Source organism: Lepidochelys olivacea (assembly GCF_965140295.1).
Source record: "Lepidochelys olivacea isolate rLepOli2 genome assembly, contig: Scaffold_29, whole genome shotgun sequence".
NCBI lineage: Eukaryota > Metazoa > Chordata > Testudines > Cheloniidae > Lepidochelys > Lepidochelys olivacea.
In genome coordinates, this window is record NW_028181947.1 from 161,270 (window position 1) to 176,631 (window position 15,362).

Consider the following 15,362-nt stretch of genomic DNA (forward strand, 5'->3'; position numbering starts at 1 on the left):
GGGTCACCCCCCGCCGGGGCTGGTCTGCCGGGGGCCCGCCCGCCGCACCGCCAGCCGGGGGTCCGTTCTCCCCCAGCATCCTCTGGGGCGGGGGGTGCCCCGTTCACTCCCAGCATCCTCTGGGGCGGGGAGTGCCCCGTTCTCCCCCAGCATCCTCTGGGGCGGGGGGTGCCCCATTTGGCTCCCAGCATCCTCTGGGGCGGGGGGTGCCCCGTTCACTCCCAGCATCCTCTGGGGCGGGGGGTGCCCCGTTCTCCCCCAGCATTCTCTGGGGCGGGGGGTGCCCCGTTCAATCCCAGCATCCTCTGGGGCAGGGAGTGCCCCATTTGACTCCCAGCATCCTCTGGGGCGGGGGGGGGTGCCCCGTTCACTCCCAGCATCCTCTGGGGTGGGAGGGCACCCCGTTTGACTCCCAGCATGCTCTGGGGTGGGGGAACCCCTCCTGGGGTGGAGTTGCCCCTGTTCCCTGCAGGACACTTCCCACTGCCCCCACAGCTTTGGATGGGCCTTGAATCTCCCCAGGCAGGGCCGTTCTCCAGCCACCTGGCCCTGCCCCCCAGCTCTGTTGGGGTCCCCACACCCTGTCCTGGAGTGATGAGGGGAACTGCTTGGCTCTTCTGCTTTGGGGAAGCAGGGGCAGCTCTCATCTCCCCCCTGAGCTGGCTCCTGCCCCCCTCACCCTCCTGCCTGTCTTGGGCAGATCCAGGGGGAACCCCCCAGGGCAATGAGGGGCCTGTCTCAGGGAGATCCCAGGGCAGTGGGGGGCCCTGTCTCGGGGAGGTCACAGGGGAACCCCAGGGGCAGTGGAGGGCCAGTATTGGGGAGGTCACAGGGGAATCCCCATGGGCAGTGGGAGGCCAGTCTCGAGGAGACCCAGGGCAGCGAGGGGCCCTGTCTCAGGGAGGTCACAGGGGAATCCCGGGGCAGCGAGGGGTCAGTGTCGGGGAGACTCAGGGGCAGCGATGGGCCAGTCTCGAGGAGACCCAGGGCAGCGAGGGGCCCTGTCTCAGGGAGGTCACAGGGGAACCCCAGGGCAGCGATGGGCCAGTCTCGGGGAAACCCAGGGGCAGCGAGGGGCCCTGTCTCAGGGAGGTCACAGGGGAATCCCGGGGCAGCGAGGGGTCAGTGTCGGGGAGACTCAGGGGCAGCGATGGGCCAGTCTCAGGGAGACCTCGAGGCAGCGAGGGGCCCTGTCTCGGGGAGGTCACAGGGGAACCGCATGGCAGAGAGGGGCCAGTCTCGGGGAGACCCCGGGGGACCTGCGGCAGAACTGGCCCCATACTCACCAGCTGCCGTGCAGTACAGGGCCAGCATGGCCCCACACAGACACATCTCTGTGGGTGCGTGCGTGGGGCAGGGCCCCGATAAGCCCCGAACGTGGCCAGCAGTCCCCTGATTGGCTGGGACGTCCCGTCCCGTCCCCCCAGGCACGCCGGTGCCGTCTGCCTGGATTGTTTTTATCCTGGGGCAGCCGGTGGCCTCGTGGGGCCAGGACCCAAGTACCCCCAGGACACCCGTGTCCCCTTCCCGTGGCACCCGTGTCGGACTATCCCAGCCAGGCATGGGGGGCGGTTCCCTGCCCCAGGCCTGCTCTGTGTCAGCGTGGGGACCCCAGCCTGGGGGTGGTTCACCCCCCACCCGGCTCTGGGCTCCGCTCCCCTAGGATTATAGTTGCCCCTTCCCGGGGGCAGCGCTGGCCGAGCCCAGCCAGGCCTCAGTCAATGCCCTGGACACGGGACACCCGCTCCTCCCTCCAGGGCAGCGTCCCATCAGGGAGAGGGGCTGGACCCTGCACCCCCTGGGATGGGGCAGCCCCCGTTCCCCTTCTGGGGGGCCTGTCCCACTGCCCCAGACACAGAGAGTGTGGGGCCGGGATGGAGGCTCAGCAGCGGGGTTCACCCCCCGACTCCCACATCACGGACGAGGACACAGACCATGCATCACCACCGGCTTTATTCAGACAACAGCTCACAACCTGCATCCCGGTGCGGCCCAATGGGACCACCCTAAAGCTGAACCCCCTTTCCCCCAATGCACAGCCCCCCACAGCATCCCCCCCAGTGCACAGCTCCCGCACAGCATCCCCCCCAGTGCACAGCCACCCCCCCGCAGCGTCCCCCAATGCACAGCCCCCGACTGGGTCGCCTTGCTGAGAGGCCCCACTATGTCCATGGCCACCTTCTGGAAGGGCTCCTCTATGATGGGCAAAGGTCTCAGTGGGGCTTTACACTTATCCCGGCCTTCCCCCCCCTCTGGCAGGAGTCACAGGACCTGCCGGGCTGCTGGACAGCGTCAAAGACCCTGGGCCGGTCAAAGTTCTGCCCGGTGCACTGGATGCCCCGCAAGGGGGATACCGTGGGCCACGTACAACAGTCTGCGGCGGTACCTCTGGGGACTGCCTCCTGGCTTCCCACGGTTCACTTTTCCTGGAACCAGCCCATTCCCGGTACAGGAATCCCTTCTCCCCCTGGAATCTCTCCCGGCGGTCCTCCCGTTGGGATCCTGCACCGCTGTGGCCAGCCAGGGCCCTCACCTTCTCCAAGGAGGGATCCTCCTGCAACCCCGTCTGGAATTCAGCAGCTGGGTTTGAGGATACAGCCCTGGCTGGCGGTGCCTCAGTGTCCCCACCTTGGGGCGGAGGCTCCAGCCCGGCCCAGTCAAGCCCTGCCCCTGGTGTTTTAGTTCCCCCCTTCGGGATGTCCTGCATCCCTCGCTTGCTCTGGCTCCGGGTAAGGACCAGGGCGCTCTGAGTGCCCTCCAGCCAGTGCTCCAAGTCATTACCCATGAGCACCTTGGTAGGCAGGTGATTGTGCACCCTGACCTCTTTGGGTCCCTCCTTAGCCCCCCCATTTCAGGTGTATCCTCGCTGCCAGCACCTTGACGGGGGGCCCGAACGCTCCCCTCAGGGTCATGTAGGCATCGGGCACTAGCTGGTCTGGGCCCACCGCCTCGGACCGCGCCAGCATCTCCTCACCACCCATGTCCCAGAGCCCCGGGACGCTCCTTCCCCCACCTCCATGGGGATGAGGTGGCGATCGTCCCCCGGGGCCTGTCCCAGGCTCACCCAGAGGACAGAGTACGGGCGCTCCGGACCTGGAGCCCCACCTTCCCCTGCGGGCCTGGCCTGGCAGTCCCTCCCCCGGCACAGCCCTCTCGACTGCAGCCCCCGGGCCGGCGGTGCCCCCTCTCGGTGGGCTTCCACCCAGTTGACACCCCGCGGGTTCTGCTTGGCTGCCATTTCCTTCCTCTTCGGGCCTTGTGCCACCTCGTGTCCCTTTGGCCACAGTAATTACACTTCAGGTCCCTCAAGTCCCACGAGGGGGGTCAGCCCGCCCTGGCATTCCCGGGCACCCCTCACTTGGGCTTCCGGGAATCCCACCTTGGAGAGGTCTCTGGGTGACTCCCCTTCTGAGTCCCCAATGGGGGTCTCCCTCCTGCCCCCGATCTGCTTCCACAAACTCATCTGCCAGAGCCCCTGCCCTGCGCAGATCTCTGGGCTCCCGGTCCCCTAACCCCATCTTCAGGTCTTGGAGGGCAGATGTCTGACAGCTACTCCAGCCCCACCAGGTGATACACGTCCTCTGCGGTCGTGGCCCCCGTGCCCTTCCCCCACTTGCGGAGATATTCCCCCAGCAGGTGGACGACCTCCTTGCAAGTGACCCCTGGGGTCTTGCGTACACCCCGGCTGAACCTCTATGGCCTTGGGACCCAGCAGGGGGGTCAGACAGCAGAGCCTGTCTGCGGGGTCAATCTGGTTCAGACCACAGGCCTTCTCAAAGGCTGTGAGATAGGCATCAATAGCCCCGGCGTCCCCGGGCGATGCTCTGGAGCTGCTCCCCACGAAGCCAGGCAGGACTCTGGGGCAGTCTCCTCTCGGGGAGCAGCCTGTCTTCTGGACACCCAGCTCACCCAGCTTCCCCCTTCCTGGGTCTGACCTCGGAGCATTCAGCATCCTCTGCCCCTCCGGGCGCTTCCCACAGCGAGTCCGCCCAGGCGGGGTCCTGGGGAAGCCAGAGGGTCCTGCCCCCCAACTCCGCAGTCAGACGGGACTCTCAGCCGGCCAGTAAAACAGAAGGTTTATTAGATGACAGGAACATGGTCTAACACAGAGCTTGTAGGTGCAGAGAACAGGACCCCTCAGCTGGGTCCATTTTGGGGGGCAGTGAGCCAGACAACCACGTCTGCCCTTCACTCCATGTCCCCCGCCAGCCCCAAACTGAAACTCCCTCCAGCCCCTCCTCCTCTGGGCTTTGTCCCTTTCCCGGGCCAGGTGGTCACCTGATTCCTTTGTTCTCCAACCCTTTAGCTCTCACCTTGCAGGGGGGAAGGTCCCAGGCCATCAGTGGCCAGGAAACAGGGTGTCGGCCATTCTCTGTGTCCAGACCCCTGCACACACCTGCCCTGCAGAGCTCTGCAATGATCATACACCCTTACCCCCCCCACCTAGAGACTTAAGAACTGCCTAGGGGAAACTGAGGCACCCCCACACTATTCAGAGGGAACATTAAGAACAGTCCCACTTCATCACAGCCGCCACTGGCAGAACTGACTGCCAAGCTGGGCCTCCTGGTCATCCGTCGCTGGGGTCTCCGTTCTCCAGGCCATTGGCCGGGGTCCCAAGTTCCCTCACCGGTCCTCTGCACCAACAAACTCCCTCTCCCATCCCCTCGTTAAACCCGTAACACCCAGGGAAACTGAGTCCCACCCCCTCTGCATGCAAACCAGTGAAAAAAAAAAACAAGGAAAACTCAAGAAAACCCCCCACTTCGTCACACTTCTTGACCAAAATGACAATTTTTCACCAAATTTAAATTTTCCACTTTGTCATTTAAATCATGGTCAAACTTCCTGTCGTCAATAAAACTCTTTGATTTCGGAGACCAGAAGACATTCCAGCAGCAGGGCAGGTTCCCGCTGTGGGATGAAAAGCCAGGAAAGGTTTGCAGGAAATTTTTTAAAAGTTCATTCCCGGTGAGAAGTGTGTGGCATTTTCTGTCCCTCTCTGCTGAGGGGTGCACGGCCGGCCAGGGGAACCGGGGTGGCTCCTGGCTCTGACACCCCCGGGTGCTTGAACCAAGCCCACCTGGGCAGGTTTCCAGGTGGGGCAGGGGCGCTCTGGGCAATCACTTCGCCACCCCGCGACGGGCCGAGCTCAGAGCCCCTCGGAGCCGGGAGCCGGGCCAGCGCTGAGCCAGTACCCACCTCCGGGCCGGGCCTGACCCGAGCCAGACCCCAGAGCAGAGAGACGCTCGCTGGGCCAAGGGACACCGAGGGGGGCTGGGGCAGCGAACTCCAGCCCGAAACACACGGGGGACAGGTGGGAGCTGTCGTACGCACAGGTAATGGGGGGGGGGTCCCCCAGCCCCCCAACCTATCCCGGGGGGATCCCGCCAGCTCCCCCATTGCTCGGCTCTCCCCCCAGGCAATCCCGCTCCCCACGACGGGTCCCCCCCGGGGTCCCTGCCCTGATCTCGGAGCCCCGAGCTGTGGGTCCCGCCCAGCCCCGCGTCCTGCCCTTATCTCGCCCGCCAGCCAGGCTGCAGAAGCGAAAGTAACCGAGGCTGGGGCCGCCGCGCCCCGCACCGCCCCGCACGATGCCCCTCGCCCTGGCGCCCGGCCTCCTGCTCCTGCTGGCGAGCGGGGCCCGTGAGTAGCCGCCGGGGCCGCCCCTGCTCCCCGGGGGTCGCTTCTCTGCTCCCCGCCCCAGACCCTGCCCCAGAGGGGCGGTGGGCAGGAAACCCGGCCCCGGCTTCCCCCCCGCGGCCCCGGGGCCGGGGGGTCCAGCCCGGGCGGTGCCCTGGCGGATGGGGGGCGGGCTGGGCGCAGGGTCCCGCGGGGGGTCTCCGAGCCGGAGGGGCTGGTGGGTGAAAGTGGGAAGCTGGGAGCCAGGACTCCTGGGTTCTCTCCCTAGCTCTAGGAGGGGAGTGGGGTGTGGGGTGTGGTGGTTAGAGCAGGGGGCGCTGGGAGCCAGGACTCCTGGGTTCTGTCCCACATTGGCACACCCCATGGCCAGGCCCCACCGCAAACCCACATCGCGCTCCCTCTGGGCTGTTCCTGCCCCCCAGCCCCCTCGCACCCATCACCCGCAACCTGCCCTGGGGTTCTGGAGCTAAATCTGCCCCCCCACCACGGGACCAGCCCAGTGCTGACGCCAGGGCCCTGGGGCCTCCACCGAGGGGCTGGCAAGGGGGGTGCCATGGCCACAGAATTGGTTCACGCTGCTGGGGGGTGCCCAGAGCCCTGACCAAGTCAGGCCGGAGAGCTGCCCGATTAGTATGGAGGCAGGTCGGGCAGGTGGTGCTGGCTTTGGGGGTGGGGTGTGGTGCTGATGTGGGGGTCAGACACAGGGCAGGGGTCCTGCTCCCCACCCCACCCCTGCACGGGAACAGCTGGGGTGAGGGTGGCCCCTGAGGGAAGCTTGAAGTAGGAGGCTCAGGCTGGAGGACAGTGGGGGCTGGGCCGGGGGCGGGTGAGGCCAGGGGCTCAGGTTGAGGGGCAGAGGGGGCGGCTGGGGCAGGAGGCTCAGGCTGGGGGGCACAGGGCGGGTGGGGGCAGGGGCTGGGAACCATGTAAGGGCCACAACACCAGTTGCTGCGCAAACAGGAAGCTTCTCACTTCCTCTGCCTGAGGCTTGGGGCCCCCACGGGAACCCAGCGCCCGGCCCACATGGGACACGAGGCTGCCAGGCCTCAGCCTGGGGCCCCCACCTTCCTCCCTGGGCTCTGACTGGCCCTCGCAGAGAGGATGTGGGCTCCCATGGTGCTGAGGGGCTGGAGGGGGGCCCAGTCCCTGGGAGGGGGTGGGGTCTCCCCCCAGGCTGCCCCCCCCGCCCCCATGCCCCACAGAGCGGCAAATAGCCCTGCCTGTCTGTCTGTGCAGGGGGTGCCCTGGTGGTCTCCGTCCCCAGCTCCCGGGTGCAGACCCAGCCGGGCTCGGACGTGCTCCTGGGCTGCCACTTCTCCGTGGGGGCGCCCGTGGACCTGATGGCACTGGTGGTGCAGTGGAAGCTGGGGAACAGCCTGGTGGCCGAGTTCGATAACGCCCCATCGTACGGCAGGCCCGGGGCCAGCCTGTCCCGGGAGGGGCTGCGGGTCGGCAACGCCTCCCTGCTCCTCCCGCGGGTGGGGGGCGCCGATGCCGGGCTCTACACCTGCGTGGTCATCGTCCCCCCGAGCCGGGAGAGTCGGCAGGTGGAGCTGCGTGTGGAAGGTAACTGTGGGGGGCAGGGTCCCAGGGCAGAGCCCAGAGGGGCATGGCTCCAGGGCTGGGTCTGCCCCCCTAAGCCACCTCCCCAGCGGGGCAGCAGCTGCCCCCTAACCCATGGCCCGGCCAAGTCTCCGTGGGCAGCACCGTGGCAGGGCGGAGGAGGAGGTGGGGAATGGATTGGGGTGGTTGGGGCGGACGGGGAGATGGGGGGCAGATGAGGGTTGGTAGGGGGCGGACGAAGGGGTCTGGGCCCCACTGACTCTCCCCCTCCACCCCCTCAGTCCCGCCCCATGTCTCAGTGTGGGGCACCGAGGTGAGGGCCGGCGAGCAGAACCTCGTGACCTGCAACGTGAGCAACTTCTACCCCGGGCGCGTGAGCGTCGCTTGGCTGCGGGACGGGCTGGTGGTGGGGGGCTCCAAGACGGCCCCCAGCCAGCTGGGCCCCACCGGCCTGTACAGCACGACCAGCATCCTCCCGCTCGTGCCCAGCATCCCCGACGCCAGCGCGAGCTACGCCTGCCGCGTGCAGCACGTCGCCCTGGGGGCGCCGATCCAAGAAGCCTTCCGGCTGAGCGTGCTCTGTGAGTCACCCCACAGCACCCCCCGTTGCCCATCCCCCACCAGAGCCCCGTCCCCCCACTGCACTTCACCCCCCGCTGCGCCCCCACTTCTCTACATGCCTCCGCAGCACCCCCCGCTGCCCATCCCCCACCAGAGCCCCGTCCCCCCACTGCACTTCACCCCCCGCTGCGCCCCCACTTCTCTACATGCCTCCGCAGCACCCCCCGCTGCCCATCCCCCACCAGAGCCCCGTCCCCCCACTGCACTTCACCCCCCGCTGTGCCCCCACTTCTCTACATGCCTCCGCAGCACCCCCCGCTGCCCATCCCCCACCAGAGCCCCGTCCCCCCACTGCTCCCCACCCCACAGAACCCTGTCCTCCCCACAACACCCCATCCCCTGCTGCACCCCCCAGCACCCCATCCCCACCAGACCCCCATCCCCCCCACAAAACCCTGTCCCCCTCACAGCACTGCCCCTCCCCTCACAGCACTGCCCATCCCCCACCAGACCCCCACCCTCCCCACTGCACCCCATCCTCCCCACAGCACTGCCCATCCCCCCTACACCCCCCCACAGAATCCCACCCCATACTGCACTCCAACAGCACCCCCATCCTCCCCACAGCACCCCCATGCCCCTACAGCACTGCCCACCCCCTGCCAGAGCCCTGTCCCCTGTACAGCACCCCATTCCCACGCAGCGCCCCCTGCTGTGCTCCTGGGGGCCCCATTCCTTCCACCTGCCCCCCCCAGGTGTCTGTTCCCCTGCCCCTGCCTAGAGGGCCCCCCCATGAAAGTCCCCTCTTGGGGCCCAGAGCCTGGGGAGGGAGCCCAGCGCCCTGACCCTGTTTCCTGCCCGGCAGCCCCGCCACGGCTGACCCTGCTGCCGCCCCTGGTGACTCTGGAGGGGCAGGCCACCCTGCAGTGCCAGGTGAGCGGCTACTACCCCGCCGAGATCACAGTGCAATGGCTGCGGGACGGGGTGCCCCTGATCTCCATGGAGTCTCCCCCCATGAAGGAACCCGACGGGTCCTTCGCCCTCCGCAGCAGCTGCATCCTCGACCTCCCGGAGAGCAGCGCCCAGGCCAACTTCGCCTGCCACGTACAGCACCCGGCGCTGGCCGCCCCGCTGGAGCGCACAGCCGTCTGGATAGGTCAGTGTGGCGGGCTGGGGGCCAGAAGGCATAGGCATCGACTTCCCCTCTGACTGGCGGGGGCTTGACCCCTCCCCGCCCCGGCCCACCTCTTCCCCCAAGTCCCCACCCCTGCCCCAAGCGGCCGGCATCTCCGTTCCTCCCCTTCTCTCCCAGAGAGTCCTAATTGCCGCCAAATAGCTGTTAGGTGGCAGGAAGTGTGGGGAGGAGCAGGGATGCGGCACGTTGGGGGGGCGGGAGGTGAGGTGGGGGACAGAGGGAGCTTGGCTGCCGGTGGGTGCAGAGCACCCGCTAATTTTTCCCCGTGGGTGCTCCAGGCCCGGAGAACCCATGGAGTCGGCACCTATGCCAGAAGCGGGAAGTGGTCTTACCCCCTGTTACGGAGTGTGGGGGAGTCCGGGCCCTGCACCCCCCACTTCCTGCAATTCACTGTGACTCTCAGCCAGCCAGTAACACAGGAGGTTTATTAGACGACAGGAACATGGTCTAACACAGAGCTTGTAGGTGCAGAGACCGGGACCCCTCAGTCAGGTCCGTCTTAGGGGAGGTCAGGTCCCTCCATTTCCCAGCCAGCTCCAAACTGAAACTCCCCAGCCCCTCCTCTGGCCTTCGTCTCTCTCCTGGGCCAGGAGGCCACCTGATCCCTTTGCTCCCCAACACCTTCCGTCTGCACCTTTGCAGAGGAGGGGCCCAGGCCATCAGTGGCCAGGAGACAGGGTGTCGGTCAGTCTCTGTGCCGACATCATCACACTGGCCCTCTAGGGCTCTACAACAATCACACTCCTGATCCCACCACCTGGCTACTTAAGAAAGGCATAGGGGGGAACTGAGGTACCCACACAGTGTTCAGAGAGAAAATTAAGAACAGTCCCACTTCATCATCCCCTGCCCCTCCCAGCCCAGCATCGCTCCCGGCTGCGCTGCCCCCTTCCCTGGCATTAGCCCCTCCCTGCTCCCCTAACTGTGTTAAAATTACCAGCCTTCGCTTTCATCTGATCCCACGAGCACAAGGGTAGGGGGAGCCTGTGAGCAGTCGTAGAATCAGAGACCATCAGGGTTGGAAGGGACCTCAGGAGGTCGCCTAGTCCCACCCCCTGCTCAGAGCAGGACCGACCCCAACTAAATCATCCCAGCCAGGGCTTTGTCAAGCCTGACCTTAAAAACCTCTAAGGATGGAAATTCCACCACCTCCCTAGGGAACCCATTCCAGTGCTTCCCAAAACTCCTTGTGAAATCATGTTTCCGAATATCCAACCTAGACCTCCCCCACTGCAACTAGAGACCATTGCTCCTTGTTCTGTCATCTGCCACCACTGAGAACAGCCGAGCTCCATCCTCTTTGGAACCCCCTTTCAGGTAGTTGAAAGCAGCTATCAAATCCCCCCTCACTCTTCTCTTCCGCAGACTAAACAATCCCAGTTCCCTCAGCCTCTCCTCGTAAGTCATGTGTTCCAGCCCCCTGATCATTTTCATTGCCCTGCGCTGGACTCTCTCCAATTTGTCCACATCCTCTCTGTAGTGGGGGGCCCAAAACTGGACACAGTACTCCAGGTGTGGCCTGAGCAGTGCTGAATAGAGGGGAACAATCACGTCCCTCGATCTGTTGGCAATGCTCCTTCTAACGCAGCCCGATATACCATTAGCCTTCTGTGACGATGTCACTCAGCAGGGAGGGGGAGTGTTGACCTGGGACTGTGCCCTGGGGAGGGGAGACCTGAGAGCCTGTCCCCTGAGCCAGGAGGGGGAGGTGACACCTCTGCCCAGGAATGTGAACAGAGGCTGCAGGAGGGGGCCTGCTGGGGGGGTTTAGTTTCAGTTTGGGGCTGGGTGGAGGAACGCAGGGAACCCCAGGGCTGGGGTCTGAGCTCCCTGCTCCTCCAGAAGGACTTGACTGAGGGGTCCTGGGTGTACCCACAAGCTCTGTTTTGGACTGTGTTCCTGTGGTGCAATAAACCTTCCGTTTTACTGGCTGGCTGAGAGTCTCAGGGAATCCCAGGAAGAGGGGTGCAGGGCCTGGACTCCCCCACACTCCGTGACATCTTCTTGGCCACAAGGGCACACTGCTGACTCATATCCAGCTTCTCGTCCACTGTCACCCCTAGGTCCTTCTCTGCAGAACTGCTGCCGAGCCATTCGGTCCCTAGTCTGTAGCTGTGCATTGGGTTCTTCCGTCCTAAGTGCAGGACTCTGCACTTGCCCTTGTTGAACCTCATCCGATTTCTTTTGGCCCAATCCTGTAATTTGTCTAGGTCCCTCTGTATCCTATCCCTCCCCTCCAGCGTATCTACCACTCCTCCCAGTTTAGTGTCATCTGCAAACTTGCTGAGAGTGCAATCCACACCATCCTCCAGATCATTTATGAAGATATTGAACAAAACCGGCCCCAGGACCGACCCTTGGGGCACTCCACTTGATACCGGCTGTCAACTAGACATGGAGCCATTGATCACTACCCGTTGAGCCCGACAATCTAGCCAACTTTCTACCCACCTTATAGTCCATTCATCCAGCCCATACTTCTTTAACTTGCTGGCAAGAATACTGTGGGAGACCGTGTCAAAAGCTTTGCTGAAGTCAAGAAACAATACATCCACCGCTTTCCCTTCATCCACAGAACCAGTAATCTCATCATAGAAGGCAATTAGATGAGTCAGGCATGACTTGCCCTTGGTGAATCCATGCTGGCTGTTCCTGATCACTTTCCTCTCCTCTAAGTGCTTCAGAATGGATTCCTTGAGGACCTGCTTCATGATTTTGCCGGGGACTGAAGTGAGCTGACCAGTCTGTAGGTCCCCGGGTTCTCCTGCTGCCATGTGGGGAGTTGGCCAAGGGAGCTGCCGGTTTCCTTGGTCGGTGTTTTGGGAGCTTGTGCGGTATCCGGGATTCCGAACGCTGAGCCCCCTCGGCACCGTAGCCTCCCGGCAGGAGCCTGATTAGCGCTCAGCTGCTCTGGGCGTGGGGCCGGGGGCGGAGCACTAATGCCGACTCTCTCCCCGGCAGTCCCCACGAGCTCCGAATTACTGGCATGGGTATTGCTGGGAATCTTGCTGGTCCTGCTGGTGCTGCTCCTCGCACGGGTTGTGTACCGGGGCTGCAACATCAGCAGTAAGTGGACCTGGACCCCATCCCCGAGCGGTTCCCCCCCCCCAACCCTTCACACTCTCCCTCCCCCCGCCCCACGCCCTCCTCCCACCCTCCTCCCTCCGGCTCACACCTTCCCCCCGCCCCACGACCTCCCCCCTCCAGCTCACACCTTCCCCCTGCCCCACGACCTCCCCCCTCCGGCTCACCCCCTCCCGCTGCCCTGCCTGCCCCACAACCTCTGCCTCACGCCCTCCCTCCGGCTCACGCCCGCCCCACGACCTCCTCCCTCCGGCTCATGCCCTCCCGCTGCCCTGCCTGCCCCACAACGTCTGCCTCACACCCTCCCCCTGCCCCCCCCCGCCCCACACCTCCTCCCTCCGGTTCACGTCCTTCCTCCTGCCCCACAACCTCCTTCCTCTACCTCACGCCCTCCCGCTGCCCCCCCCGCCCACCCCATGACCTCCTCCCTCTGGCTCACGCCCTTCCTCTGCACCCCCTGCCCCATGACCTCCGCCCCATGCCCTCCTCCCTCCGGGTCACGCCTGCCCCATGCCCTCCTCCCTCCGGCTCACGCCCTCCCGCTGCACCCCCTGCCCCACAACCTCCGCCTCACGCCCTCCTCCCTCTGGCTCACATCCTCCCCCTGCCCCACACCTGCTTACCCCAGCCTGACGGCTGCCTCTCCCCACAGTGTCCAAGATCCATCGGGGGCAGTGTTGGCCGGAGGGCAGCATCATCGTGCTTTGGTGCAAGGTGGAGGGCTGGCTCCGGGCCACGGACCAGCTGGTCTGGGTGAGGCTGCCCCCGGGGAAGGAGCCCGGGCGGCCCGGGGAGCTGAGAGAGCCCTTGCTGAAGGGAGAGTCGGAGCAGTACCAGATTTCGACATGGCGGTGCCCCCTCCGGCTGGGCAGGGAGCGGCTCATGTCCTGTCTGATCATCTGCTCGGCAGGGAGCGTCCACGGCACCTTCAGCTGCACGTTCCAGCCGGGCACGGCCGGCAGGCAGGTTCAGGAGAGACACATCACCCTCTCCAGTGCGCAGGGAGGTAAGTGGGTCGGAGACAGGATTGCGGGGGGGCAGATCGGGTGCTGGACAGAGGGCAGCAGGGGGCTGTGCGGCGCAGGGATTGGGGTGCCCTGGGGAGGCAAGGTTATGTGGCGCATAGTCGGGGCACAGAATGTAGGGGGAGGGGATGGGGGTTCTGCAGGATATGGGGTGCAGTGGGGGGGGTGCAGGGGAAGGGATATGGGGCACCGGATGCTCAGGAAAGGGGGTGAGGTGCAGGCGGAGGGGTGCAGGGTATATGGGGCGCAGTGGGGTGGAATATGGGGCACAGGAAGCAGGGTGAAGCGGGGGATGGGAAGGGTGCAGGATATATGGGGCACAGTGGGGCGGGATATGGGGCGCAGGACGCATAGCGAAGGGGTGGGCTCTGTGTGCTTTCAACTCCGTGGGGCCCCAGGCTATGCCCCCAACATGGTGGGGATTCTGCCCAGCCCTCCGGGAGCCATCTTTGACCCCCTCCCCTTCTTCCAGTCACGCTGGATACGGATCTCAGCAGCTGCCTGTGAGGGCCTGGAGCAGTGCGGGCGGCCCCACGCTAGGTGCCAGAGCCCAGCAGGATGAGAGCCAGGCCGCCGGCTCCACGCTGACAAATGCCCACCTGGACTCAGTGTGACGAAGTGGGACTGTTCTTAATGTTTCCTCTGAATAGTGTAGGGGTGCCTCAGTTTCCACCATGCAACAATTAACCCCTCACAGGAATTCTGCTCTTACCCTCTTTCCCTAGGGCTTGCTCTCAGGAAAGTGTTCCTCTAGCAACAACAGACTCTTTCTGGGTCTCCCTTACATCCAGAATCACCTCTGGCCCATCCAGCGGATTCCTACACAATCCCCTTTCAGGCAAACTGACAGACTTCCTAGATAAAAGGTCAGAAGCCTTCTCCTTCCCTTTGCCACACACAAGTTCAGGAATCTTTTCCTTCTTGCTGCAGGTTTCCACACCCTCAGTAGGTAACACAATCACACACCTTCATGCTCTCCTTGTGCCCTGGCTAGGATCTCACCCTGATCAGACAGAGTTGCTGCACCCTTTCCAACAACACACTAGCAACAGCCAAAATACAAGCACCAGAATTGTCTGGGCTCTGGGATTTTGCATAGTCACTAACTGGATGCGACCTAGTTACCGGGCCATTCTCCTGAGCAGACCCAAACTTAGGACCCTTCCCTTCCTGGGCTTTAGCTGAATCCAGAACCAGCTCTGAGACAACTGCACGACCCTCAACCGTCACAGGCTGAAAGGCCCCTTCTGTCTGCTCCACAGACCAAGAAGAGCTGGACACACTTTCTCCTTTCCCAGACACACAGCTTGGGATCTCATTCGCCTGGTCCCAGCACACAAGGCTGGTCACAGACAACTGCTTGGAGATTGATAAGGAAAAGTTAGCACATGTGACTCCATTTTGGTTTGGGGCCCACCATTGTCTAAATGCCAGCACATCATACACCAGGAGGAGTAATCCTTAGATACTGAATCCCTGTGAAAATCCTCCTCCTTGTCTCCAGCCTGCCTTGACTCCCAGTATCTGGTTTTTGTCAGTCTGTAACTCCCTGTCTCTTGGCCTTGATGTGAGGCCTCCCATCCTGATAATAAAGGTTACTGATGCATGGCTTTAGGACCATGCTGTGTAATTAACATACTGGTTTAGCACGAGGAATGCACCAAGCAGGGATAGGTAGATAAGACAAGGGTTTGTTTATTGGCTAAAGTTTCCAATGCACGATGCACGAGGGCAACATGCTTTGCTAAAAAGTATATAACCTTTGTATAATCTGCATTCAGGGTCCCCTCCTGGCTAGCAGGGGGGCACCACGCTCGAGCGTAATAAACTTAGTGTCTTTTGGGAACTCTGCAGTTGTGGACTTTATTTCTGTGTCTCAGCCTAGATTCGAACTGTGTGTGTCCTACCAGGTGTAATTCGCAGCATTGGTGTGTGTGTCCTACCAGGTGTAATTCGCAGCAGTTGTATGCGTGTCCTACCAGGTGTAATTCGTAACAAGATCAGGGTAGCTCCCTCCACAGGCAAGTCAATACCCCTGACAGACACAGGCACGTTTCCTTCCCTGTCACACTTCTCCACCCAGCTAACAGGTAAGGTCCAGGGAGCTATCGACCACCCCCAACCTAAGGGAGGGCATGAAACTGGAAGGGCCTGGTGTAACTCCTACCAAGGAAAGGGAGAGATGCTGGGGCATCCATGGGAACGTTGGTGGCTTCGAACTTCCCCAGGTCACCAGCTAAAGTGACCCTGCTCAGTTCGATCTCGAAGGGGGGAGAGGTGTGACGAAGTGG

At 63.6% G+C, this 15,362-nt stretch overlaps 1 protein-coding gene across 3 annotated transcripts; it reads left to right on the top strand.

The window, feature by feature from the left end:
- The first annotated feature begins 5,490 nt into the window (after positions 1 to 5,490).
- Positions 5,491 to 14,917, top strand: LOC311514217 (signal-regulatory protein beta-1-like). 3 transcript variants are annotated; one of them, XM_084652640.1, is made up of 7 exons: positions 5,491 to 5,646; positions 6,880 to 7,209; positions 7,488 to 7,787; positions 8,633 to 8,923; positions 11,924 to 12,028; positions 12,699 to 13,052; positions 13,544 to 14,917. In XM_084652640.1, exons 1-7 carry the CDS (start codon positions 5,595 to 5,597, stop codon positions 13,576 to 13,578), a joined length of 1,467 nt encoding a protein of 488 aa, XP_084508766.1. In that variant the 5' UTR covers positions 5,491 to 5,594; the 3' UTR covers positions 13,579 to 14,917. The 3 variants fall into 3 exon arrangements, with proteins under 3 accessions (XP_084508766.1, XP_084508767.1, XP_084508768.1); XM_084652641.1 differs by having other exon boundaries at positions 13,797 to 14,917; XM_084652642.1 differs by lacking the exon at positions 11,924 to 12,028.
- Positions 14,918 to 15,362: the final 445 nt, after the last annotated feature.